The sequence below is a fragment of the Cebidichthys violaceus genome, unplaced genomic scaffold, assembly GCF_023349555.1.
Source record: "Cebidichthys violaceus isolate CVI_PGR_0920_01 unplaced genomic scaffold, fCebVio1.0.p SCAF_5, whole genome shotgun sequence".
Taxonomy (NCBI): Eukaryota; Metazoa; Chordata; class Actinopteri; order Perciformes; family Stichaeidae; genus Cebidichthys; species Cebidichthys violaceus.
The window spans coordinates 6,353,366-6,365,533 of NW_027176705.1; the positions used below are offsets into that span (position 1 = coordinate 6,353,366).

General features: G+C 41.7%; 1 protein-coding gene across 1 annotated transcript in view; it reads right to left on the reverse strand.

Moving 5' to 3' along the window:
• Positions 1-1,470: 1,470 nt before the first annotated feature.
• Positions 1,471-12,168, reverse strand: part of urb2 (URB2 ribosome biogenesis homolog) — a 14,970-nt gene continuing 4,272 nt past the window's right edge. The window contains exons 6-12 of the mRNA XM_068730836.1: positions 10,727-12,168; positions 10,285-10,445; positions 9,957-10,067; positions 7,925-8,167; positions 5,636-5,732; positions 4,921-5,048; positions 1,471-2,323 (exon numbers count right to left, since the gene is read on the reverse strand). The exon at positions 10,727-12,168 is cut by the window's right edge and continues 1,034 nt beyond it. Of these exons, the coding sequence (XP_068586937.1) occupies positions 2,126-2,323; positions 4,921-5,048; positions 5,636-5,732; positions 7,925-8,167; positions 9,957-10,067; positions 10,285-10,445; positions 10,727-12,168 (2,380 nt within the window). The 3' untranslated portion in view covers positions 1,471-2,125. The remainder of the gene's footprint in view (positions 2,324-4,920; positions 5,049-5,635; positions 5,733-7,924; positions 8,168-9,956; positions 10,068-10,284; positions 10,446-10,726) is intronic.

Genomic DNA, 12,168 nt, shown 5'->3' on the forward strand with positions numbered 1-12,168 from the left:
GCAGCAAAACAGATGTGCGAATTTAGCAGCACAGAGTGTTTTATCTTTTGACCTTTGCCTCAGTCGTCCTGAATAACTGTTACAAGGGTCTCAAATGTCCTCAGAGAACTCCGTTTGGCTTTCTGCTCTTCCAGAAATAGAAGAAAGGCAACAAGTTCCTCACTCGGCTGTGAGCTTGTCGGCCATCTTAACTGTAATGTAGTGCCTGTAATTAGTTACTCTGAATAAGATTAACATGCATGCATTTCATAACCATCTTTCCTGGTGTAATAGTATAATCATAAGCAAACTGAAGTCAGCTTTATCGTTTAGATTGAAACAGAAATCTTGTATGTTTAAATTAAAATTATCCTTGAAACGTCAGCCAAACTATGAGGAAGTAACGTTTCAACATCTGCCCTCGAGATGCAAATCAGACCTATTGGTCAAATTTTGGCAGAATGACAACAAACGCGTACCAGCCGAGTAATTCAAATTACAGACGTTTGCAAACGTTTGTAATTCAGTTTTGTATGTAACTGCACAAAACACACAGAAAGTAAGAAGAAGACCCTAATTGCAATGCCTAAAAATGTCTTTGATTAATATTCTCCTTTATCCATTTTCTGGAGGTGTGCACCTATTATCGCTATATAAATGTGAAGCGTACACACATTTTTTTTATTCTTTAAATAGAAGGAAAACAAATCACACTGCTGTGACAGAGGCGATCACATAGTCTGAGACAGCTGTCAGATGTCACATTGTTTTATACTATTAAGTCAATGACGAGTACACTGCTGTTTTGCATAACCTGGCGACTTACCCTTAAAAACAAGCCTCCATTATTAACAGGTATCTAACATTTCTAACATTTTCTGACTGAACTGTTGATTAAATGCCTCATTTGAGAATATTTTCCTGAGGCAAAAATGCTCTTTAGGGAAACAAGATTTTATAAAGTCTTCCATTTTCTTTCTAACTTTGCTCGTTCTGTAAAATGTTCATGTTTCCATTTCCAGTCATTGAGATAAACCTTCAGGTGAAACATTGTAATGTGTAAAAGGAGAGATTTCAGCTGTTCTGATCAAACACCTATTTACAAAGTATGTATTGTGCATGCAGGCACAGTGGCTAAGAGTCCATTTTACATATTTTTTACTACACTATATGTATCTGATACATCATTCCTTGAAACCAATTTCCTCTAAATATTTTACAGCTACAGAGCTATGGCTGTGATATCTTAATTATTTGTTTTGGTCTCGTTTTGTGTCTAATGAAAAACAGTCCATTCACCTGTATTTTGTCTGGCTCTTTAATAGAAATAAAAAGCATAATCCTGAGGGGGTGTCACAGTGGACCTGCCAGTCTAAAAGATGGATCCCAGTAACTACAACTTCCCAAGTTCAAATCCTGCTTTGTCCTCTTTAATCTGCCCCCACAGCTCCTCTCTGATCCTCTAAGCAAATAAACACGCTTGAGACGGCATACAATTTCAACTGATCTGTTAAATGTTTATGTTTGATAAAAAAGACAAGCATAATTCACATATATCCATATTTTCTTAAGCAATGAAATGAAACCATCTTTAAATTATAAAACATTTCACATCATTTATCATGGATGCAGTGAGAGGTCCTCTAGTTAGCTGCTGTTCCTCCAGTCAGCCATGTGCTGCACATTGAAGGTACAAGGTGTAACCAAAGAGATCCACCTGGAGATTACTTTGTGTTTGCAGACAATAAATATTAATTAACCAGTGACAAAACAAACCAAGGGCCATTTTGAAGCAATTTTGTCTGTCTCTTTTTTTTAACTATTTTCAGCTTTATGTATTCAAATAGTCAAAAAGTGAGGGTTTAAACAACATTATATTTTGGGATGCCGCTGTTTATTGATTATTGTATTTATGTGCAGAATTCAAAGCAACTGTACAATTTCCCAATTTTAACAACAAGGACAACTAGTGACAACTGTGTTTAAACTCTGTGTACATCATATGGTATCCACAAGCTGCCATGTCTGATTTCAAAATATTCATCCCATACCAAGATTTCATCCCATTCAAAAGCAGAAATTGAATATAAACAAAGTCTTTCCATGAATCAAATTGAAATCTAAAATAAATGCTGAGTGTGCTTGTTCAAACGGTGTACTTGTCCTCTCCCTGCCTCTGTGCCTTGTGGTAGTGGGTGTAGCTGCTGTACAGCTCATTGAACACCTCTCTGACTCCCATCTGCAGTCCGGCCGTCAGAAACTTGATATCCTGCTCCACGCACAGGTCCAGTATCCGGTAGATGCCCTCAGTCAGATGCAGCTTAACGTCTGGTCGCAGAGTAACCTGAAGAGGCCGAAGGGAAGAAGAGAGCCGAGGAGACAAACGGAGAAAAGACAGGAGTTTAAAGGATGAGGTCAAACAATGTTCTTATCCATTTCCTGAAAAAAACCTTTGTTTCACCATCAATAGGTTTAGTTACACCGGGCAGCAATGATCCTTCCTGTTTCACTCATAAATAGCGACTCATCTCGTCCACATTTTCCTCATGCACTTCAACAAGATCACACGTTGTCTCTCTTTCTTAGTTGATCACTGGCAACATGATTACTGTACGTCTACATACAGCCAGAGGGACAGCCTGAGGCAAACCTATCAAGCCACAAATTATGTGCCACAATAGTTGAATATTAATTTAAGTCTTGCATCCAGCTTCATAAGCGTGGGTCTCAATTTGAGTGGCATCAAAAGGAAGACAACATCATCTATCCTGGCAAAACGTTCATTCAAATGTTAAGAGCAGGACTCCGAAGGCACGAGTCTGATGATCAATTAATTACTCTTATTTGGAGCGGGAACATCAAATATTTAACGAGGCAAATGGAGAGGACGGCTGGTTATAAAGAAATGGTTCATGAATTTGGATTTAAACCCCCAGGGGCATCCAAAAGAAAAACATCCTCCAGAGGATCAGTAAAATATCATAACCTTATTGTCGAGGTGCTTATTTTCATCCTTCTGTACTCTAGATGTGGTATTAACTGTATAGTCATCATTCACTCTTCTTGTTTTTGCAACTGTTGCTGTGAACTAAACTGAACCGTTTAATTTTTAAAATATGTTGAGGTTCAGAAAATGTTCTCACACACACACACACACACACACACACACACTTCAATTCTACCTGTGTGACAGAAGCCACAACAACCAACACACTCCAACAAAACACACACACACACACACACACACACACACACACACACACACACACACACACACACACAATAGTAAAACAACACCATTGTGCTCAGTGAACCCTGCATAACAAGCCAGGAGAACATTCAACAGTGTCTGGTTATTGCTGTTACTTTATACCCCCACAGGTGTCACACACCTGATGGCTTGTACACTGGGCTGGACCACGGTCCTCAGATCTTTGACATACATCATTATGAAAGATGACTTACACTCTGACTGTACTGTACAGATTAGATAAGACCACAATCACCCGATTACAGGCTTTAAATTATGAAGAAAACAACCTGTGGTGGGTTTTCTGCGAACAAAGCTAACCTATCAAATGTCATGTGGAGCAGAAGTCTGCCAGAGTTACGGTTTAAAACACGCCAACTGTCTAGATCTCTGGTGTTGTTATCGTACCTGGATCTGGATTCTGTGATACCTGAAGAGAACCAGAGTCCAGCAGCAGCACGCTGATAGCCGGTTATATTTCGGGTCTGAGGTCCTACTAGGACTAGGAGGCACCTGGAAGCTGATGAGTCACCATCTCCTCTCACATCCAAACTTTAATCCAATCACTTTAACACTTGTTTGACTAACTTTAAGTGAGTTTTATGTCCACTGAAGCCCACTCCTCTTCTCTGATTGAGGCCAGCAGCTAGGAGCTACATTGTGTGTACAAGAAGAAGAATGTGTGGAATAAAAATTACAATATCTCTGATTATGGTGCATCAATTCTGAATGCTTTTTCTTTAAATTGCGCCCAATGAGTCCGACAATGTTATAAGAGTGCAATGCTAAATCAGTGGAGTACTCTTTCAATAGGGTTTTTAAATAGAATAGCAAGAGCAACTTTAAACAAATCCTTAAATTCACAAACTCCACCAGCATAAAAACTGTTTTTCTAACTGCAGTCTAATAACACCTGGCTGCTGCACAGACGGTTTGGTTCAGAGCCATGAGAAACTGCTCCGACACAGAGACGGCTAAATTACCTCTGACTTACAAAGAGGTTCATATCTTTGAAGCACAATAGAAATCCAATTTTAGGGTTATTAGATGACTCATCCAGAGCTCAAAAGGATCCCGAACACCTCTTCCTCAAAGATTCTATCTGTCTCTCTGTCCATCTTCCTGTCTGTCTGTCTGGCTGGATGAGCACTTTCATGTCTTCCTCTCAATGTGGAAACTGCTGAGTCAGGTTGGCGTCATGTTAAATACAGTCTGGTAGCAGACAGGAGCCACGTTCACCGACCAGACGTGACTCACTGCTCTGTGGGAACATCCAGCCTAAAGCACACGGAGTTACAGTAATCCTGGACCCGTTCATTCAGATTTGTGAACATTCACAATCTGGCCAATGGAAATAAACCTCCCATCTCTGCTTGTGAGCGTCAGCATCTCTCGTCACTCCGCTCGGCTGAATCTCGCCAGCTCAACGCGCACATCCAGACAAACTGTGCTGGATCAAAGGATCAGCTGAGATCCTGCTGCCTCATTCATACATGTATGCATGTGTGTGTGCGTGTGTGCGTGTGTGTGTGTGTGCGTGTGTGTGTCACCCACAGCTGTGGAAAATCAGCGGGGATGACAGAAGGGTTTGGACGAGGAACCGTGTTGACTCTGTATGGTACAATAACTGTGTGTGTGTGTGTGTGTGTGTGTGTGTGTGTGTGTGTGTGTGTGTGTGTGTGTGTGTGTACCTTCTGCAGCTCTGTGACATACTGAGCCACCATGAAGGCCGACAGTGTGGTGAAGCTCTCAGCTGTAGCAGCAATGTGAGAGTACATCCTCTCTATCAACCTGGAGCACTGGAGATAAACGTCACCGTCTGGACGTCAAAGAAAACAGAGATTGATGTTAAGTGTTTTCATTTGAAAAAATAAATAAATCAAGTTTGTCAATTTAGATATCACCCCCAGGTATACATGAGGGATTATAGCCTGGACTTTGTTTCTTGGACTCGTTGCACTTCTCAGTCTTGCTAAAAGAGAAGACTGATTGTCTTGTTATTATCATTTTTGTGTTGACTAAGTAGAGATTTATGCAACAGATGTCTGCAGTTTACAGTGGATTTAGACTGAAAAGACTGTGACCGTTTCAACATTTGTCTATTTCTGGAAGCCTGCTGCTGTTGACTGAGTATCAGAAACTGCCAACAGTTAAATACCAGTTACAGCAACAGTAACAGGAAAACAGGTCGGGAGACTTAATAAAGCAACAAACTGACTTTCCAATTAATTTGTGTGAATTCAAACAGTGCAATTTGTTACAGTAGGGCATCAGATCACAAACCAGACCCAGATCTAACAGTATATGTTAGTACATTTTGAGAGTGTTTCTCTCCAAACCAACATTGTTTTCTCCACATTAATTTAAGGTAATATAACAAGTCTATAACGAGTCTGTACGTGTTACCTGTGTCACTGTCTCCTCTCTGCCGACCCTCCTGCATGATGGACGCCACCAGACGATAGAAGACATTTAAGAATGACGGAGCTGCGTTCAACATCACCTGGACACATACAATACATTTATACAGTAAAACATTTGTAGGAGAATTGTGTAGAATAAACCACTACTGTGCTAAAGAATGTTAGTTTTCTTCTCCATTTGAAGCCGGCAAATCTGTTCAACTTTGCTCACAGCCATGAAGAGTGGCAGAAAAGATAACCACTGGAGCAAGTTTATGTTTGGAAAAACCTCAATTATGGAGGGATGGACATACATTATTTGTTGAGTGCATCCGACTGACTTTACAGTATGACTTCACATTCACATGGATCCCCATCTGCCAGACCTACTTCTCTTCCTCCCATCGTTTAAAATATAGTCGCCCTGCAGTATTTTACACCCTCATGACTTCACTTTATGTTGTAGAGATTTGATTATTTAAAAACAACAAATATGTAGGTTAGATTACAGGGAAACATGTAGAAAATTGTGCAGAAGACTTGCAGAACATTTCCACTTAATGTAATGGCACAACCTACAAAAACACTTTGCAACGTCAGCAAAGTGCCTCATTTTCACTGCTCGAGTCATAACCGAGCAGCCATAAACATACAGTCCAATAAATGACTGAGGTAAAAGTCTGATTCCCATAAGAGCTACGTTTGCATTTCTGTCCACACCTCTCTCTCTCTCTCTTTGTTCTCTATTCAAGGCCTACAGTGGAGGAATGGAGAGGAAGAGAGGGAGAGAGAGAGAGAGAGAGAGAGAGAGAGAGAGAGAGAGAGAGAGAGAGAGAAAATATAAACAAGAGGAGATGATGTCACAGCTCTAATTGGAGCTCAGTAATGGTTTCCATTGACTTAAACCAGATTCATGCCAACCACCATTGTATGCCAGCTCCCCTACCTCTCTTCTCCTCTCCTATCACTCCTCCTTTCTCCAGCTTACTCCTCTTTTTTCTACTTTCTCCAGAAACTTCCCTTGTGTATCGCATTCAAATCACATCTCGTCTTTTGCTCTCCGCCTACTGCTTCTTTCCTCAACTCTTTATTATTTATTTTTATCCCCCTCTCTTCCTTCCTATAAATGTGTCCTCCTCCTAACTTTTATCTCCCCCTCCCTGTCTGCTCTCCTTTACCTCAGTCTTTTGTCCTCACAAACATCTGATATCAGTTAGCTGATTCTTGCCCGTTTGATTCAGTGCAGCTGCTCCGTTTCAGTCGCACTATGTCATTGTTTGTGAACCAAAAGAACCATCAACATTTTTAAAAAAGCAAGTAACAAAAGCATTATCACATTAACACCATCATAACATGAATGCAACTCGCAAACCGAGCAAAGGGTTTGTGTGTGGGCTGGAATGTGGATTTAAATGTTTTACATTTCTAGTAAAATGTCTCTCTATAAAGAAAAGGGTTTTTGTTTTTGACACTTTGGGTGCTATGTGAGCACTTCCAGTAAAAGCTGAGAATTTGGACTTTATAAGGTTTTCGTGCAGCTGCAGCATGACTCTGGTGATTTGCAGTATCCTTTATTTAAAAGCAACATTCCTCTGAGGCATCCTGTGGGCTCAGCAGCACAGTTTAAAACCACATTTTCTTCAAAGCAGCTATTCAATGCAGCAGCTTTGAGCTGTAATGAACTTCATTACAGAAGAGTTACGTTTGGTTTCATAAGTGGGGGGGCACAATGGGTTCAGAGATTCTTATATGTATAATTTCCTTTAAAAACGGATACATTTCCACTGTCAACAATGATCCTTTAAACTCAATAAATAATGTTTTATTTATATCTTTACTACAAAGAGCACCATCGTTTAATGCATTATCTTTGACTGATGGACTACATCACACAGAAAGGTGTTATTCAGCCAACCCTCAACGATATAAATGAATATGGGTGGGACATAATAGTAGAAACATCTCTCAGTACGACACAGCATCATAAACTAAAGCCTCCAAACTGACCATACAGTTGAACCAACACCTCTCTAAAACAGTTTCAACATTAAAACCTTCATGAAGGTGTGTTCATGACTGCTGGATTACACCGCAGTAGTTTGAGCTGAGTGTAGATCTGCGCCATCATTCTTCAAAACGGTCTCTCTGTCCTCTGTAATGCTCTCTAACACACTCATGGCTACACGGTGCATATTATATTCATTCATCTTATGTCACTTCCTCTCAGTTTGCGTCTTCACCCATTCCCTCCCTCCCTTCCTCCATCCACCCTCACCCATCTACCTCTTCATACCTGAGGATGACACTGGATGATGGCGAACAGCGCCTCATGAACCGCCAGGAACGCCGATTGGTAGACGGATGGGGTCAAGTGGTGGAGGGGCACCAACTGGAGCGCTCCAAGGACCAATATGACGTGATGAGGGTTGGTGATGAGCCCCTCCCCCTGGCGCAGCAGTGATGTCATTGACGTCACCGTAGGAACAGTAAAGGGAAGGGTCAGCGAGACGTCTTGAGTGGACGATTTTACAAGGAACTGTAACAGAGACACACACACACACACACACACACACACACACACACACACACACACACACACACACACACACACACACACAGTTAGAAGTAGGAAACATGTTCACACACAGCTAAGAGAGAAAGTAGCTGCAAATGCAGACACATACACAACATGTCAGGGATGTTCTTCAAGTAATTAATATCAAATTCAATATGAAAATGAATAAACTGACATAACCAATTTGTATCTCTGCCAGGAGGGGATCATGTGTTTTTGTTGTGCTGTGTGGCTGTATGCTCAAGGGCCCAACGTGGTTACAGTGATTCACAATTTTTTAAAAACCTGTTTTATTGACTGTTTTATACAGCCAATAACTGCTGACTCCTCACTCCTCTTAACCGGCAGATGGAGGCTGCAAGTGAACGACAACTGCTTTAGTTTGGATTCTTGTTCCTGCCACAGAATATGAATTGTTCCTGTCCAGACGCCAAGGTATATCCAGTAGTAGTAATTCATTCAATCAAGCACTACAGCAGGTAGAGTGAACTTTACTGGTTTGGATATTGCACCAATATCCAAACCAGTGGAGATAGATATATATATATATATATATATATATATATATATATATATATATATATATATATATATATATATTCTACTCTTCCAAAATCAATATTTAACAGGCATTAAATGTAAATTATTTAAGACGTTTCTATGGGTCTTCTCTCACACCGTCTGAAGAGAAGAGTGCGGAAGAAATATAGAAATATTATATCAGACAGATGACAAACATATGGACATAGTGAGTGTGGGCAACAGAGACAGAACAGCATGGTTAGCATATTACTCTGTGTGTGTGTGTGTGTGTATGTGTGTGTGTGTGCGTGCTAAGGTTAAGCAGATTGCCGTGTTGTCTGTCTGCTCCACCCAGCAGCAGGCCTGATGGAAAACACATTAACCAAAAAGAGCCTCAGTGGAAATGACAATGAACAGGCACTCCAACGAAAAGCAGCAAACTGAGAGTGACTGCTGAGTCACACACGACGGCTGTCACATGTACTTCCAGCACACTGTCACTAAAATGATTACTGTTGTGAGGACATACTGTAAAACACTCAGCGTGTTACTGTCCCCTGCTTGTCTCAACAGTTCTGTGCAAGTCCTATGGAAAATGTGTGCTTCATGATTTACCTTTTGTCTTCACGTGGAAGAAATAATCACAAGATTATAAAAATGTAATGACAGGAATACTTCTATCCGGCAAGTGCACTAATTCAATCAATTTTCTCTAAAACTGACTAAAACATGCACAGCCTCAAAAAAGTGTGTTTTACAAACATTACCGCAGTACATCCTCATTCCAGTGATTTAACACTTGATATGTTACTACGTGGTATGGTCTGTCTTTGGGGACATTTAGTCAGTGCGACATCACACACACGTACTAACACAACACTGTTTGAAGTATTTTAGGTTGGAGGGCAGCTCCTCCTGTCGGGTTGGCAGAGAAACTGAGATCATGAAATATAATTTCCTTCCTTAAGTTTGGACATTTTCAACACCATTTTCAAACAATGTTGAACATTCAGCATGTATGTTACAAGGTTTGTATACGGTCAAACAATACCTGATGCCAACAACAAATTTCCCAAACCTTTGTTCAAGTACATGTATGTGTGCTTGTCTTATGTGTGTGTATATTCCCACTGAAGCAAATAATTTTGTGTGTGTGTGTGTGTGTGTGTGTGTGTGTGTGTGTGTGTGTGTGTGTGTGTGTGTGTGTGTGTGTGTGTGTGTTTCTCACCACCATAGCAGATATAATCTGTGGTGCAATGAGCCACAGAGCTTTAGCGCAGGGCTCAGGTAACTGACAACAGGACAGCAGCTTAGTGATGATTGCTGCTGATAGCACCTCCTGGAGAACAGTAAAAGAAAAAGGAGATATTCAATGTCACAGGAAATATGATTAATTGTGAAAAAAACAAAACAAGGCAGAACGTCCCACCTATTAAGTAAGAGAGCTGCTCGTGTAAAACATTGTAATAACATCCCTGAATGAAATTAAATTCAAATCAATGAAACGGTTTCTGGGGTATTTAACCATCAGACAAGTCATCAGAATTGAGTCTCACCCTGTAGTTTCCTGCCCTCAGCTTGCCTGTGACCAGTCCCTCTCTGATCAGCAGCAGCAGCAGGTTGAATTGTCCTGTAGTACTTTTCTCCACCAGGTGGCGTAGCAGTTCCTGCACAGCTGGCTCCAGTTCACAAACATCATTCTCAGAAAGCCAAGAAGCTGAAAGCAAAAGTGAAAATGTGTCACATTCAAGAGGATTCAAATCTCTGTCCAATAAGATCAACAATGAGACTTTTGTTTGATTTCCTTTAGTTTTTTTAAAATAGCATCTATAAATAGACTATTTGAACATAAACACTTATTATCCGAAACAGCTGACATGGAATTATCCAGATAAAATCAGTTGTAAACTTATGTCAATATGTGCAACATACAGAGCTAATTAATGGAAGCCAAACACTGACTGATAGCACAGGGGAATGATATGTTTGTCGATGTACCTGCCAGCAGTCGGTGCACATTCTGCAGTATCTGCATGTACAGTTCATCCAAATCCTTTCCTGCCTTCTTCTCCTTTCCTTGCTCCTCCTCCCTCTCTCCTCTCGTCCTCTGCACTGCTTTGTAGAAAGCGGACAGGAAATGGAGAGAGGAAACCAGGAAGTCCAACGGCCTGTGGGCACAACTTATTTCTTTGAAGATCTGGCGGCAGAAGCCCTGATAGAGGGTCATGTGACTCAGGGTGGGCCGGGTGTCGTTCTGCTTGTTCTCATCATCCACTGAATGTGTGGAAAGTTCACAGTGCAACATGACAGTGACGACTTCCACCACAAAGGCTTGACCGAGGATGCTGGCCGGTTGGATGACTGACTGACTGACGGTTTGGGGCTTTAGGACGGACTCAACCGCTGGTCCCAGTGAAGCAGTGGTTCTTGTGAGCATCTGAGTCAAAGTTTGATCCATTGGTTTACTTCTCCCCATGTTAGAGGCCATTGCCTGGGAGAAAGAGGTCAGTGATGCCAGCAGGAGATGAAGAGACAAAATAGACGCTCCTGGATCTGGTTTATCTACCACAGCTGAACTGGATGCCACAATTTGCGCTTTTGCCATTTCCTTACTGGTAAGGTAGGAGGCAAACTGGTCTAGGTTGAGTCGAACACTGCTATTTCTGACTATAATCAATTGGACCAAGGACCTGATGAAGCTCTGCACTGCTTTGATAAAATCCAACCATTGAGAGCTGCCTGTGGCTCGAAATCGTCCAGTGTCACTATGCCAGAGGAGAGAGGACACGGAAGCCTGCAGCAAAGTACCACCGTGGATGAGCTTCAAAACACTTTGGAAGTTTCTACCCTCCAGGAGACAAGTCATAACCCCGAGCAGCTTCAGCAGGAAGAGGGCATCATCTCCAGATCCAGGAGGGTCCACCTGGTCTAACTGACTAGAGGTGGAGGTGAGCATGAAGAAGAGGAGGAGGAAAATAGAGGAGAGATCCTCAGAGTTCATCCCATCTGGGTTAAGGTTTGTTAAGATTTGGAGTATGTCTACCAGATCTTTACTCTGTGTGTCAGTCAGCAATACAAACGCCTCTCCACTCTTTGATGATGCCAATATATCCTCAACTATAGCCTCTCTGTGTGCGGACATTCCTTTCTCCGGAAGCTTCACGAGCGTAGGACAAACCTTGGGTACATGACCCGACTTGAGAACGCTGATGATCCTTTGCGTGAGGGAACTCATTGTGGCAGAGAACAGTGAAGGCAACTCGGCAAGAACGGGGCTTTGGATAAGCTGTGAAGATATGAGTGAGACGGTGAGACAGCCAGGCTGCGGGTCCTTCCCTCCACCCGTCTGTCTGCTGAGCAGTGAATTGACAAGCATGTCCGCCACACAGCCCACATCTTCTTCGCTCAGATGGGGAGCAATCAAAGGCAAATTGGACGTG